Source organism: Syngnathus scovelli, chromosome 15, assembly GCF_024217435.2.
Source record: "Syngnathus scovelli strain Florida chromosome 15, RoL_Ssco_1.2, whole genome shotgun sequence".
NCBI lineage: Eukaryota > Metazoa > Chordata > Actinopteri > Syngnathiformes > Syngnathidae > Syngnathus > Syngnathus scovelli.
The window spans coordinates 4,352,757-4,366,712 of record NC_090861.1 but is presented as its reverse complement, the minus strand read 5'-3'; the positions used below and the strand labels follow the sequence as shown (position 1 = coordinate 4,366,712).

Sequence of the window (13,956 nt, the reverse complement as noted above, 5' to 3'; positions counted from 1 at the left end):
GTGAAAGCCCAGAACACTAACCACTACCCTATGGATGCCTTGCTCTCAGTGCATGGAACAAGTATGGTTTTATGGTTACATGAGCAACTGTGTTGCAAATTTTCTATGATAAAATGTTTTGGGTCCCACTGAGATTCGAACCTGGGTCGCTGGGGTGAAAGCCCAGAACATTAACCGCTACCCTATGGAAGCCTCGCTCTCAGTGCATGGAACAAGTATGGTTTTATGGTTATATGAGCAACTGTGTTGCAAATTTTGTATGATAAAATGTTTTAGGTCCCACTGAGATTCGAACCTGGGTCGCTGGGGTGAAAGCACAGAGTACTAACCACTACCCTATGGAAGCCTTGCTCTCAGTGCATGGAACATGTATGGTTTTATGGAGCAGCTCACAAGCGACTAGCTGAAGATTCCACAGCAGATGTCATCACAACACGTTGTGTACACAAACACCTAGCAAAGTACAATTTAAAATGACACTTTCGAAGTACCCAAAGTTAAACTTATAAAAGAAAACCCATAACAAATAAAACTTACACAAGAAGAGCCCTAACATGGCACTTGACAGCTGTCAGTGTCAAATGCAAAATGTAAACAAGGACCATGTGAAAATTAGGTCAATGCAATCTCCGGTTAGAATATGTTATTTTGTAGGTATTAACAAGTAGAATAGTTTTAAATTAGTCACAATTATTTAGGCAGATAATTATGGGATATTTTGGTACACTACATAAAATAAATAAGAAAGTGTAGCGAACGATTTGGTGAACGATTCTTTTGAACAAATATTCTGAGTGAACCGATTCTAAAGATTCAGTTCACTTAACTGGAATGCACATCACTAGTACAAAACAGCGCAAGCAATTGTAGACTACTGTCGAAATAGCCGACTGGTTAGTGACTCGAGGTCTTGCTCGGTAAGAACTTGGTTCGATCCAAGGCGCGAGAAATTACCTAGATGTGCTTTTGTTGTGCAATTAACCCTTTATTTATTTATTCTTTTTTTTAAACCTTGTGTAGTGTACCTATTGAAGGTGTACCTACACATATTGTCATATAAAGCATGATTAAGCTGATTTTTATGTTTTAATTGGCGAATAAAGAAACAAGGAATAAAACACCAGACAAGTTTTAACATAAATGTTTATTAAAAATAATAATATTAAAAGCAAATTTCAAACCAGCAATCTAATGTGAAATTGCAGTAGATATATTGGATAACAATATTTAGGCGTATATAGGTATACACGTTATTTAAAAACGACTACAAGTGTTATACTACGATACAACTGTTTACCAGCTCAGTGGCCTAAGAGGAGAGTGTCCGCCCTGAGTTTGGGAGGTTGTGGGTTCAAACCCACAGCCGAGTCATACCAGTGACTATAACAATGGTACCCATTTCTTCCCTGCTTGGCACTCAGTGTAAGGGGTTGAAATGGGGCCCCCCCCCTGCTGCTCACGATCATTGGGACTTTTGGCATTCAGTGTAAGCATAGTGCATACTCACTTTGATATTTTTCATTATTATTTTATTTATTCACAATGTTATACAACAACATATACATAAAAATGAATTAGTTTTGCAATGCAGCTACAATATGAGACTGCAAGGGCAGCAGGTTTAGTATTAACAAAGGAGATTAACGGGGCTAACTGAGGTGTCAAGTTAGAGGACACTCTTAATGGCTTTCAGTGCATCACTGAATCGGTTTAATCGGTTTTCTTAATCCAATTGTTCTCCATTACAGGAGCCAAACAGAATAAGAAAATGCATTATCTAATGGTGGGTGATGCATGATAATTAAAAATGGACATACAAAATGAAATTTCAGTCAAATTTAATTATATATATATATCGAAGTAAAAACAAGAATAAATACTACATACAAATGTTTTGAGCCCAAAGATTCTGTACTACAAATACTGCAATTCTTGTTTTTCATTGTAATGATGACTCCTAACCACTGTTGTGGTACATACGTCATAAAACTTCCAATTTCATATAATTGCTTTGTAAAATATCTATGTATTTTTGTTGATCTAGCTATACCAGGTACTTAAAGTGACAGGCAGAAGAAAAAATATATATTTACATAAGCGTGTCCGACTTTGTGTTTAGGCAGTTTCTGTGCCTTCAGCAGTGCCCTCCTGAACCTGGTTTTTAAGCAGCAAGAACTTGAGCACAGGGTCAAAATACTCCATGAAGGTATCTTTCACTCCCTTCTCCAGTAAGTATCCTTCTGTCTCAATCTCTGTGTTCTCCTCCCCCGCTACTGCCTCCATGGAGGTCTGCAGGAAGCGCAAACTCACCAGCACGGAACCCTGGAAATAAGGAGGTGGTGTTATTCAGGAATTAAAAAAGGAATTAAAAAAAAAAGGGTTTGCAATGTGTACCTGTAAGAGGAAGACTGAGAGGACTCCAGCCCCAATGGTGTTCATCAGACCCATGAAGTAGTTGAGCAGGGCCTCCCTGCAGCCTCGCAGGTAGATGTTGAGTTCCTCTGTCTCGTAGTCATAATTATAATGAGCTGAATTGTTGGTAAGGTGATACTGGATGCATGGTCGAGGAGAACTGGGATTACAGCAACTGAATGGGACTCCGTCTACCAAGTATCGGCCGTCGACGTTGCTTTTGACGCGGCTGAAAAAAAATATGATTGTTTACAAAGATTCATTTGTTGTTTAATGTCTGGCAAACATGACTTACACTTTTACTTCATTGGAGTTGAAATCAAGGTAGCGATTGCTGATCCACTGGACCTCAAACCAATCCCTGTGATCGTTATTTCCGCAACATTGAAAGTCCATCTGCAAGCGATCGATGTTCTGCTTCTGGAAACAACGTCCCGGGGTGTCTGTGTCTTTATAAAAGCGGATGCCGTTTCTCAAGCCGACCTTCAGAGAAGACTCCAGATTGCCTTTCATGGCATAGCTCATGATGATCGCTAGCAGCATGAGCACAGTGAAGAAACAAGAAATGGCAAAGTAGGGCTTCAAAAAGGTCTTCCAGCGAGGAAATCTGCCAGCATCCAAGGCATCCTGGCAGATCTTCGATGCAAAGTAGTTGATGCCCAAGGAGGCCAGACCAACTATCATGAGGGTGTTGGGTACGATATGTATGTCGGTATTATCCATTACCTGCAGGAGAGTCACATAAGATGGAATGAAAGTGTCAAAAGTAATGTTAAGCATAAATGAAACCAGATTTTTTTGGGGGGGCAGATTTCTGGAAGATGTTCAGGATTTGATCAAATGAGTCAAGTGGGGCACAAGTGTATTGAACTAGAGGTCTCCAGATTTCAATAATTATTTTTTTTAAACATTCAAGTAAAAAACGTAGAAATAATAAATTGTACCTCTGCCCTTTTTCGTAGCTCTGTCTTGAGAACGCACCCGAGGGCGAACGTGACCGCCCCGGCTACTGTGGCACACCAGGACAGGAGCCACAGTCCCTGGGCAAGCTTCACCCTTTTCTCAAAGGGGAACTTCATCTTCATCACCACCATGGTTGCAACGAGGAGCTCCGAGCCTTACCGGGGGAAGTAGGGGAAGGAGAACGGCGACAGCACGTCGGGTTGGGACGAGGCTGTTTTTATCTGAAAATTCAGATTCAAACTTCAAAATCTACTAAAATAAGACATTTGTGTCAAATGCTACATCTAGAATAACACAAATTACAGGCACACCTTATTTTTGTCTCTCCCAAAAGTGCTGAAAAAAAGTCCACAAATAATCACCGACTGCGATGCAGCTCCACACAGTGGATTTGGCAAACCTGAACGCTGGGAGCGTCTTAATGCTAATGCCTGCCTATCCTATTAAGGTGGTCAGGAGAATCCAGGCCATTGTCTGCTCAGCATCCATCAAACAGACACTAATGACAAAGTGGATTTGAAAAAACAAGAGTGATAGCTACCCGTTAAGTGACAAAGGCGTTTAGTCAGTCAATACATATTGAACTTTCTATTTATTATATATTAACATGATTTCTGTGAAGAAAAAAAATAATTAGGATATTGATATCCTCCATACTTCTAAACAGGATTGCATATAAGCCACATTTCAGAATATCCATGATCAATACCTACCGTATCTTGTGCAAGGTCAGGGGGTGGAGTCTATCTCAGCTGACATTCGGAGAGAGGTGAGGTCACCCTGGACAGCTCACCAGTCAATTGACATGAGAATTTAAATGTGTCAAATATTTTCACAGAAGATAAATTAAACCTAAACAAGCACACTATTCATTCATATCATTCCAGATAAATGATTTATTTATTTTCCCATTTGTTTATTTTATTCCTGTAATTATGTGGTCAGAGCAGATGTGAATAATTTTCCCTATAAGTATTTTTTTTCTTACAGAGAAAATATATTTACACGGGAAAAACATCAATGTTCAAATTGCATTTATACAGAATAGCATATCTCCAAAATTCTTTCAAATTCCACTTCCAAATTTTTGACTACTTTTTTAAAGTATTTACAAGCAGGAGTCCTTGAGAATATTTTAGGATATTGCTTCACATTCAAAGGTAATGGCTGGATTTTTCTAAAAAGATCATTCAAATCTGCTGAATAAAACAGGAAGGGGGAAAAAAAAAAAACTAGCAAAAAAAGTTATTATTTTATCACAGCTGTGTTTGCTCCCCTCCTAAAACCTCCTCTGCAATCCCACCTGTCCATCCATGCATGTCTGACCTTCTCTGACATATCCCCTCACTGGACTGAGGTTCTTCGCACATGAACTGGTTGAGCATCTGCTCAACAGACTGCAGACTGCAGGGGGCGCTATCAGCTTCCAATGCCCTTCCATCCCTGTCATTGTTTCTTCTCCAATGATGGATGATCTCATTGTCTAAATCGTCAATAGCTTCATCCCCAGGGTGGTGGAGGTCCATCATGGCCTCCGTGCCTCTCAGTTCCTTTGGCATTTGATGGCACGCAAGCGGGATTTGCTCTAGGCTAGTTGACCTGATCAATATGGTCGAGCCAAGGTTCTGGCTGGCGGCCATCCGAAATGTGCTCTCATCTGTTATAGCTGAGAGGCAAGCATTGCCTGGCGGGGCAGGTAAAATCTCATTGTGGATGGTGAATTTGAGATGAGGTACCTGCAGAGGTCGAGGAGAGTGAAGACAGAGAATTTCCTCTGACTCGCTGTCTTTGTCCATGTCTGCTTCCCTGGGCGGCCATGCTTGATTTCTGTTTGTTAGGAGAAATCTCGGGATCTCTTCCCCCATTTCTGACCAGTCCGACTCCTCCTCCTCTGGAACCGACCCCAGACATTGTTCCTGCCCTGCAGTTTTGACCTTCTCGTAGTTTTGGCTGTCCATGAACTGGGCTGGAGGAGGTGCTAAAGGGAGCATAAATTGACTGATGGCATCGTCTGGAAAAAAATGGTCGCTGGGTTCGCTCGGCACGGAATTGACCTGAAAATCAGACAGAACATGTGAATATATTTTTTTTAATGGCCACTCATCTACTTAAATCTTGGAGGTCTTACATTAAATGTTTCCACATTGTTGGTATACTTGGCTGAGGTCAGCTGTTCCGTCAATGCTGAAATACGTCGGCTCAACCTCTGGCGCTCTCCTTCCATGCTTTTAGTCTGTTAAAAGAATAAAAGGTCAAAGTGCATGGGGACAATTCACATTTCGGACAAGTAAATGTTGGGGGTTTACCACAGAGTTCAGTTTTTGCTCCAATAGAGTATTTGTTTGTTGTGTGGATGAACAATTTTCATGGAGTCTAAAAACAAAATAACACATTGATATTTAATTCACACCCAGACGTGAAGTTTTAGAGATAATATTTTTCTTTACATTTTAAAACTCTCTGTGAGGTTGCTCAATTCCATACGCGTCCTCTGGAGCTCTTCTTCCAAAATCTTATGACTGTTTAAAAAATCTCCAAAACACTCCATCTTGACTGCTGACGTCAATAAACTTTGACCTTCATTCTCTCCTTTTGGGAGCCTGCAAAGACGAAGGGTTCATCTTCGTTCACATGCTTCTCCAAATTGTTACTTCTTAGCAAAGAGCAAATCACACTTACGTAATTTTGTCCATTTCACGAGTTGGTTCCTATTAAGAAGGAATAAAGTTGGATGTGAATATATTAGGCTTGTATTTAATAAAACAGACTCAGATTTTACACAACATCGATTTGTGACGAAATTGAGACAAGATCATCATTTTTGTAATATTTAATAATAGTTTTCCGTTCTATGATGACTAGAGAAAATCGTGACAGGCACACTGAAAGAAAAATCAATAAAGGAGCAAATTATTCAAACCCCTATAATCAAGCAAGCTGAACATGGAAATTATTGATTTGGGTTTTAAAAAGGGAACTTCCTGAATGGATGATTAATAGAGGAATCAATTAGGAACGGAAATTCCATTTAAACAACTTTATAGAACCTTGTCTTTAAAAAATGGCGTACTTGCGGTATCGATGGGACGGTGAAGTCGGTTTGTTCCTCGTCTCGACCGGAGGTGGTGTTCATCTTCCTGGTTGGATCTAGTTTGCAGGAAAGAACTCCCATCTGGTGTGGAGGCAACCTGACGGCAGATTCCCCTTTTAGGTGACGGTGCTTCTCCTCATGTTGTGGCTCATGTTTGGGTAGATGTGGCTCAGGATGACTTGGATCGCCAAGGTGGTTTTCATGGATTCCACTATTGTGGTTGCCATGGTGATGCTGATGGTGAGAACTGTTGTGGTGATCTTCATGGCTTGGGCTGTCTCCATGATAATGGGGACGTTTTGGAATGTGATGAGCTCCATAGCGGTGCTCTTGATGGGAATTCTGGCTGTCAGGTTGCTCGACCTCCTTGTGGTCATCGCCATGGTGATGCTGACGGGTCGGACCATGTTGATGATGGTGATGATGACTTGGCTTATGACGGTCTCCAAATTCACTAGATTTGGATCTCTGGTGGGGCCGTCCATCTCCATGGACACTATGGTTTTGTTGCAGGATCTGATCTCCATGTTGACGATTAGGATGATGTTGGTCACGGGGGTCTCCATGGCGATGTTTTGAGAAGGGTTTATCGTTTTGGGCTTGGTTTCCATGACGCGGCGTCGTTGGACGTTTTGTATTTAAATGGTTGCCATGGTGATGACCTTTATTTGGACGGTCTTTGTGGTGCTGTGATGAGCTATTGCGAATTTGCTGATGATGGTTGTGGTGCTCTTCGTGATGATACGTTGGAGAGTGACGACCTCCGTGGCGAGGAAAGTATCCTCGGCGATAATGGAGATGATCTTCACTCTGCGGAGGATTAGCCGGGTCATGACGACGGGAATGAGTTAAAGTGCCGTAGCGATGGTCATCTTCATAGTGATTGTGAGGAGAACGTTTGTCGTGATGATAGCTGGAACTGTCGCAATCTTCATAACTGGAATATGAGACAGGACTGTAACATCTACGATGAGGACTTTTGTCACGGGCGTATCTGTGATAACTCGGGCTATGATGACACCGTTGAGTATCTCCTTGGTTCCGACGGCGGTTCTGTTTCCAACTGGGTGACCGTGAGCAAGGTTGAGATGTTTGGGACCATGATGGATGTCTTTCCAAATAACTTATGTCAGTGCAGCTTTTGGGCGAGTCTGGAGAGTCATGCCTACGATGATGGTGGGACGAGTTTGACTTTGAAAGCTGAGAATGAGAATATTGGCTGGAGGTAACCGACTCGGCGCTGACAGGTCGACTCCTCTGGTGTCGCCTCTTGTCCTCGGACTTGCTGGAAACCGACTCGGTGCCGCTTGGTTTCTGAGCATCTGTAACGCCCAGAGTGGTGAGTCTCATGGGGCTGAGAACTTGTCGCGTGATCTCATTGAGAAAGGCAGAGAATTTCATTTTCTCCTTCATTAAATTCTTTCTGATTTCATTTTTTCTCCTCTCTTGTTCTTCTTCGTTCCCCTCGTTTTCGGAGGGGAACGTGAGGGCCTCCATAGATTTAGATTTGCGGAAACTTGCTGGGTCACGAGTCTTCTTCCGGGTGCCTTGCTTGGAGCCATTATGAGAAGACTTGCCTTTTGTTTGTTTCTGCTTGCCTGCGTGACCACTGGTTCCAACCAAAGGTGCTGTGTCTTCTTCTTCTTCAATGTACTTGTTCTTTTCAGAAATGTTATTACAAGACTGTGAATGCTGGGGCCTCCTAAGAAGAAATTCCTCGGAACCATCACTGCTATTCTCTGACGATAGACTCGAGGAAGATGCTGACGTGGATGATGAAGATGAAGAGGAGGCGGTTGTTGATGAAGAGGAGAAAGTGGATGAAGAAGAACCGTATGATGAAGTGAAAGAGGTTTCAGATAGAGGTAGCTGGCCACGATGTTGCTTGCGATGGTAACGATGCGAGACGTGATCACTGAGCAAGCTTTCCTCCGCCGTTGAATGGTTGCTATTTCAAAAAAAGAAAATGGGTGTTGAGAAGATGAAATGTCAATAATTGATATTAATTTAAAAACTCACTCTTGGTTGTCCTCATCCGACTGATGGAACTTCTTTTGACGATGATGTAGGTGACCGTGAGTTTGTTTGGAGTGATGGTGTTTCATTTCTTGACTTTTGGCGGCTGTTTTTTTGTTCTTGACTTTTTTTTGTTGGTCACACATTTCAGATATTTTGAACCTTCAAATCTTCTGTTGGGGGTGAAATATTTCATTAAGTCCAGTCATCAACTTACATTTAAATAACATACATTTATTGAAGTTGTATTTAAATGACAATTATATTACAAAGCAGTGATAATTACTTTTCTTTACTCAACAGTTAACCAATTAATTCACAAATCTATTGCATCACACAGCTGATAGGTTTACTTACCGTCTCAAAGTATCCACCAGGATGAAGTGGAGATGCTTACTGCTGCTTTGTCCCAGAAGCTAAATGACATTCTGTGTGATGCCCTTCCCAATTGAACGGTGAAGCGTGTGACACACACATACACACACACACGCACAATTCAATAGACTGCAGTGTCACCCAATGACAGAGGGGTCAGTTGTGAGTTTCGAGGTGTGCTTTCGTACCACATTTGAGAAATTAGATGGGGGGGAAATAAAGAATGCATCCTGTCCTTGAATATCAACATTTTTTTTCATCAGTGAATAGCATCATGGGAGAAGAAATAAATATTACAGACAGCAAAACTTACTGTATGCATGTGGTGGCCTATTGATCAGGTTGACCCTATTATGTCAATCCAATGGGCAATCTAACACTCAAAGTTAGTGAGAACTATATTGAATTCCAATAGCATGACAATCCAACCATAAAATGTTACATTAATTAATGCCGGAATGTTGAGGAAATAGGAATTAATTGAATGCTTTGTAGTGGATAAAACAGAATATGCCTTCTTTGGAACTGCAGATATTAATAACCTTTCCCTGCATTGGTGGACTAGATATCAAGTATCTCCAGTAATCGTTTTGCTAACGCAATGGAAAATTGGAAGACGTAAAAGAATGCATGCAAAGCTAATCGGATGTACTTGTGAATATTCCAGACTCGGCTTGCCTGAGGTTTTTCCAGTGATACCACAGAACATGAGTCACTGCTCGGTGGACCATCGAGACACTTTGCTATATGAGATGATGAGCTTTTATATCATCTGTAACTATTGCGAACCCAACCAAGCACAGCATAATCAGTGATGCTTCTATTAAGTTCAATGACTTCCCCCAGAGGACATAATTAAACTCTGGATCCAACAGAGTAGAGCTGTGGAAATTATTTGAGTGTCTCTGTATTGCTCCCCAGTAAGTCAATTCATTAAATTTCTCTTTATAGGTTTGGCTTTACCTTCTTGCAAAAGTTTCATTATTTAGAAAATAACTAACAATGTAAACATCAGTTTATCTAGGTTAAGATTTTTTTGTAATGACTTAAAAAAAAAACCTCCTTGCACTGTAAATGGTTTGCGTGAATTCTTCTTCAATTTTGGATTATTTCATGAATAAGCACCACAATTATGAAATTCTGTAGTATTCCCATTTAATGTATAATCAAAAAGGACCCCAAACCAACAGAGTAACATAAATAATATATCTAAAAGCACTCAATTTCAAAAGAAAACAAACACGTGTTAATAATTAGGTATGACTGCATTTTGCAATTAATGTGGAAGCCATTTTTACATTCACAACTATAAACATCATAGTGAAGGATTTGTAAATGTTTGTCAACTGGTTGATCTAAATATTCTCCCCGTTAGACCTGTTCATTAGAATACAGCTTTGTTGGTCGTTCATGGAAAGAACGCTTTGTGAGATGGTCCCAGTTCCTGGTGGGTAAATGTCTCCCTCTAGTGGCCAATTCGTGTACTAGCGTGCCAATATTGTTTTTTTCCTACACATTACAGTATAAATGCGGTGCGGAGGTGGGTAAAAATAAGTAATCAATGCCTGATTTCAGTTTTTGCCCACACGGATGTGTGGATTTAAAAGAGGATCTAAATTTGGGTCTAAACCAGCTGAGGCACGTCCAAGTTTCGCCATGATGATAATCAAAGTAAAGAATCCCACTACACCAACCAAAATGAACATGAAGACCCGCTGTTTCCAAGACAGAGCCGTTCGCTTTGAGCCCGTACAATTCCTGAAAGAAAATCAGCAGAGTGTTTGTTACACATCAATTATCATTTATAAAATTCTAGAAATGTATGACTTACTTGAGAATTTGTGCAAACCAGCTCAACGTTGGTCGTCGTCTGTACTTATCATCATCAAAATCCATCTGTCTGTTAGAGCTGTTGTCCCTTGTGTCGTAGATCTTTCTTGGCGATGACCCTGAATATTTTGTATTAATTGCCCAGATTTGCAGGATTAAACCAATTTTACACCCTTCAAAATAAAACGGTTACAGCCACTCGGCAAAGTCTTTACCTGCATGAATCGTAACGCATGTGGTCTCATCTGGAAAGTTGACAATAGAGTGATCTCTGTTATTTGGATCCACATTCCCCAAGTTGTCCTCTTCTGGAGATGAAGCATTATTTGGCGCTTGGTTGAGACTGGCATTGTAGGAGCGGCTGTGGTAACTGTGACTCTGTTCTTGTGCTGTAACCCCAAAGAAAGAAAGAAAAACGAGCTATCGGCTTTGATTCAACCATGAAATTAAAACCGCAAAAACAATCACACAAAGATATAAAGAGGCGGAAACATTTCGACTCACCATTAAATGACGACCAGTCAGTGTAGTCTGTTACATCATTAGCCGAGACCTCCTGAAGGGTATCGACTGGGTCGTAAATCTAGATTTGAACATGCAAATGTATGTTAAGAGTTTTATCATTAACGGTGAAGATTTTATTCCAAGGTATTCCTAATGAAGTGTCACATGAATGTACATTTTGAAAAGAAAACTCATTCACTTTTGAGTTACTACTCCTTACCAGTGGCAACCCTAAACCCGCTCTAGCCCAGTTAACAGATGACAGTTGCTCTTTAAGCACATCGGCAACCGGGCTGGCTAGGTTGGAGGGGGGGAACACTGGACCCTGACAGCTGGGACACTGGTATCCTGCTGGAGCCGTATGGAGGGGCAGGCGGGAGGCCAAATTGTTGAGACAAGTCCAGTGAAAAACATCTGAAAAACAACCAAAGCATCACTGACTCAGATAAATTGAAATACTTGATATTGGTGGAACATAATATAAATTGTGATTTTGGTCAGTGCAATACAACGTAATAGAGCTGTATAGAAGAAGACGGAAATCTCACCATAGCAGATAAGTCTGATGGTGTCTTCAGCAATCAGCGGATTATTGCACAGAGTACAGTTTGGGTTATAATCACTGTCCTGAAGCCATTGCAGATATGATTGTACAATACACTGAGGGGAGCGCAGAAAAAAAGTGAATGATTTCATGGTGATTATAAATAAAGAAATGATCATGCATCCTTTTGTTTTTCTCCCACTGACCTTGTTGTGGTTGGAGACGAGGCAATGTTCACAAACATTGACACGATGCTCAAAGCAGAATAAATTGGTCACCTTCCTCTTTGGACACTTGCAGAGACCCATAGCCTCCTGTAGTTAAAAAAGTAAATAAAAATCACTATCTTTACCAGCGTTTACTTGTCGTAGAGTTACATGTATCCAACGTGACAGAACGCGACATTTAGGGAATGGCTCATCAGAGTATGGTTAGCATGCTAATTATGCTAGCAATCAAAATGTTGACACGTTAACGCCAACCTTACCTGTAATAGACTTTAATCAAGTCCCGGTGGCTTTAGGGAAAGTTGTAAGGATGACATAAAACCTGTTCTATGTGGGAATTTTGATGAACTAATGATTCGGGTGGAAGCTGTCATGAGTTGACTTGAGTGTAGCTGGTTTCTTCCTGCTTCTGTTTATGTGCCACGTCTCTTCCGCATGCAGCCACGCATGTCCTGTCTCTCATTTCATGAACGGGCGCCATCTATTGCCGTGGAGTGTACAGTGCGTCAAATTAGGTTTTTTTTTTTTTTTTTTTTTTGTCATTTGAAGTTTTTGAGAAGCAAGACAAAACTCACTTATTAATCTAATAATATACTGGTAATCCTGTGTGTCAGACATACTGACCATTCTGTTATATTGTAATCCCTTGACAGATAAAAAAAAAAAAAAAATCACCAATATGTCTCTTGTGCTGTAATAAAGCAGAGAACGGTTAACTGATGATACGATATATTTTTTAATAAAACAAAATAAAATAGATGAATAATACAGTAGTAATGCTGTATTTTGGTGGAAAAAAAACCCCGGGAGATATCTAAAAATTGCCTATTACACAAAATGAAAACAATGCATTTAGATGCCAAACAACATCTTTGTGCAGCCCTGCACGGTCCAGTTGCATTTTGGGGGTTTCGTCAGCAGGTGGCGTACATACTGATTCATCAACACGAGACTGGCCTGAACAAATAGATATGCATCCTGGTTTTATTCTGAGAGTTTCTTTGACCCCCAAAGCATTGTCATGACAACGTTACTATGGTGATGCTTAAACTTTTTTAAACTGGTAATTCATTCAAGTTAATTAATCCACTTGATTGCATTTGCAGACATAACTGAGGTTGAAGAAGACATTTTTCTGGGCTGTAACATTTCATTTTCTTATGATTATCTCACCTCTCAAACGATTTGATCTTGGCTGAATGCGTATGTTCATTTAAACCAATGAGATTGTGATAAGAAGCAACATTTCTAGTCACTCCAGAGACTCGTGGCTGCCAAATGTCCAAAATGTAAATGCAAATGAGGTGGAATGAAATGGTGAAGGATTGTAAGTGGAGGAAATGATGGTCATAAAACGACTGGCCATCCCTGATAGACACCTGGGGTGTTATAATAAAAAGTGGAGGAACAATCACACTTAGACAATGACAACCATTGTAAATAAATTAAAAAAAAATCTGAATTGCACCAAAATATTCCTTGTCATATGTCAACACACACTTTTACATTTATTCAAAATGAAGAATTCATACACACATATTTTCACCTGCACTGAAAACCCATCTAAAATAATTAAATGGATTTTTTCTTTTTTTTTTTTTAAATCTGAGCCCAGATGAGCATGAATTGAAAGTGTCGTCAAGGACACATAAATCAGTGACAATTGTAAAGACACACGCAAAGGGCATCTGGAAAGCACTTGAACTATCCGATGGAAAGCAAATGTGAAGACAAATGACACCTGCACTGGAGGACAAATGAGCCTTGCGGCTATGGCAGTTGGGAGTGATCAGAGAGGTTGTCGGGTTGGGCCAGGGTGGCGGAGGTGGGGGGGAGGTAGGGGGTGCAATGACTGATTGGTCTGGCTGTTATCGATCAGTCATCAGCTCTATCTGCTAGGCTCAGATCCAAGCTTGCTTGAAATCCGAAGTAGTGTTGACAATAAAAATAATGTGCTATGGCACTATGACATATTGATAGAATTTTTTTTATTT

At 40.6% G+C, this 13,956-nt stretch overlaps 3 protein-coding genes across 4 annotated transcripts; all 3 read right to left on the bottom strand.

The window, feature by feature from the left end:
* Window positions 1–1,507: 1,507 nt before the first annotated feature.
* On the bottom strand, window positions 1,508–4,167 carry rom1a (retinal outer segment membrane protein 1a). The gene is made up of 5 exons (XM_049743685.2): window positions 3,687–4,167; window positions 3,357–3,596; window positions 2,708–3,138; window positions 2,395–2,641; window positions 1,508–2,322 (listed from the first exon to the last, which is right to left on the bottom strand). The coding sequence occupies exons 2-5, from the start codon at window positions 3,504–3,506 to the stop codon at window positions 2,116–2,118; spliced, it is 1,035 nt and encodes a 344-aa protein (XP_049599642.1). The 5' UTR covers window positions 3,507–3,596; window positions 3,687–4,167; the 3' UTR covers window positions 1,508–2,115.
* A 225-nt stretch (window positions 4,168–4,392) lies between these two features.
* si:dkey-273o13.3 (peptidyl-prolyl cis-trans isomerase G) lies at window positions 4,393–8,969 on the bottom strand. The gene is made up of 8 exons (XM_049743512.2): window positions 8,840–8,969; window positions 8,486–8,655; window positions 6,446–8,414; window positions 6,055–6,083; window positions 5,823–5,975; window positions 5,682–5,748; window positions 5,504–5,608; window positions 4,393–5,429 (listed from the first exon to the last, which is right to left on the bottom strand). Exons 2-8 carry the CDS (start codon window positions 8,626–8,628, stop codon window positions 4,632–4,634), a joined length of 3,264 nt encoding a protein of 1,087 aa, XP_049599469.1. The 5' UTR covers window positions 8,629–8,655; window positions 8,840–8,969; the 3' UTR covers window positions 4,393–4,631.
* Window positions 8,970–9,995: 1,026 nt separating this feature from the next.
* On the bottom strand, window positions 9,996–12,406 carry zfpl1 (zinc finger protein-like 1). Of its 2 annotated transcripts, none has more exons than XM_049743692.1 (8): window positions 12,223–12,406; window positions 11,942–12,049; window positions 11,740–11,851; window positions 11,412–11,605; window positions 11,193–11,270; window positions 10,903–11,083; window positions 10,689–10,806; window positions 9,996–10,615 (listed from the first exon to the last, which is right to left on the bottom strand). In XM_049743692.1, the coding sequence occupies exons 2-8, from the start codon at window positions 12,041–12,043 to the stop codon at window positions 10,429–10,431; spliced, it is 972 nt and encodes a 323-aa protein (XP_049599649.1). In that variant the 5' UTR covers window positions 12,044–12,049; window positions 12,223–12,406; the 3' UTR covers window positions 9,996–10,428. The 2 variants fall into 2 exon arrangements, with proteins under 2 accessions (XP_049599649.1, XP_049599650.1); XM_049743693.1 differs by having other exon boundaries at window positions 10,903–11,076; window positions 11,192–11,270; window positions 12,223–12,405.
* Between the last annotated feature and the right edge of the window lie 1,550 nt (window positions 12,407–13,956).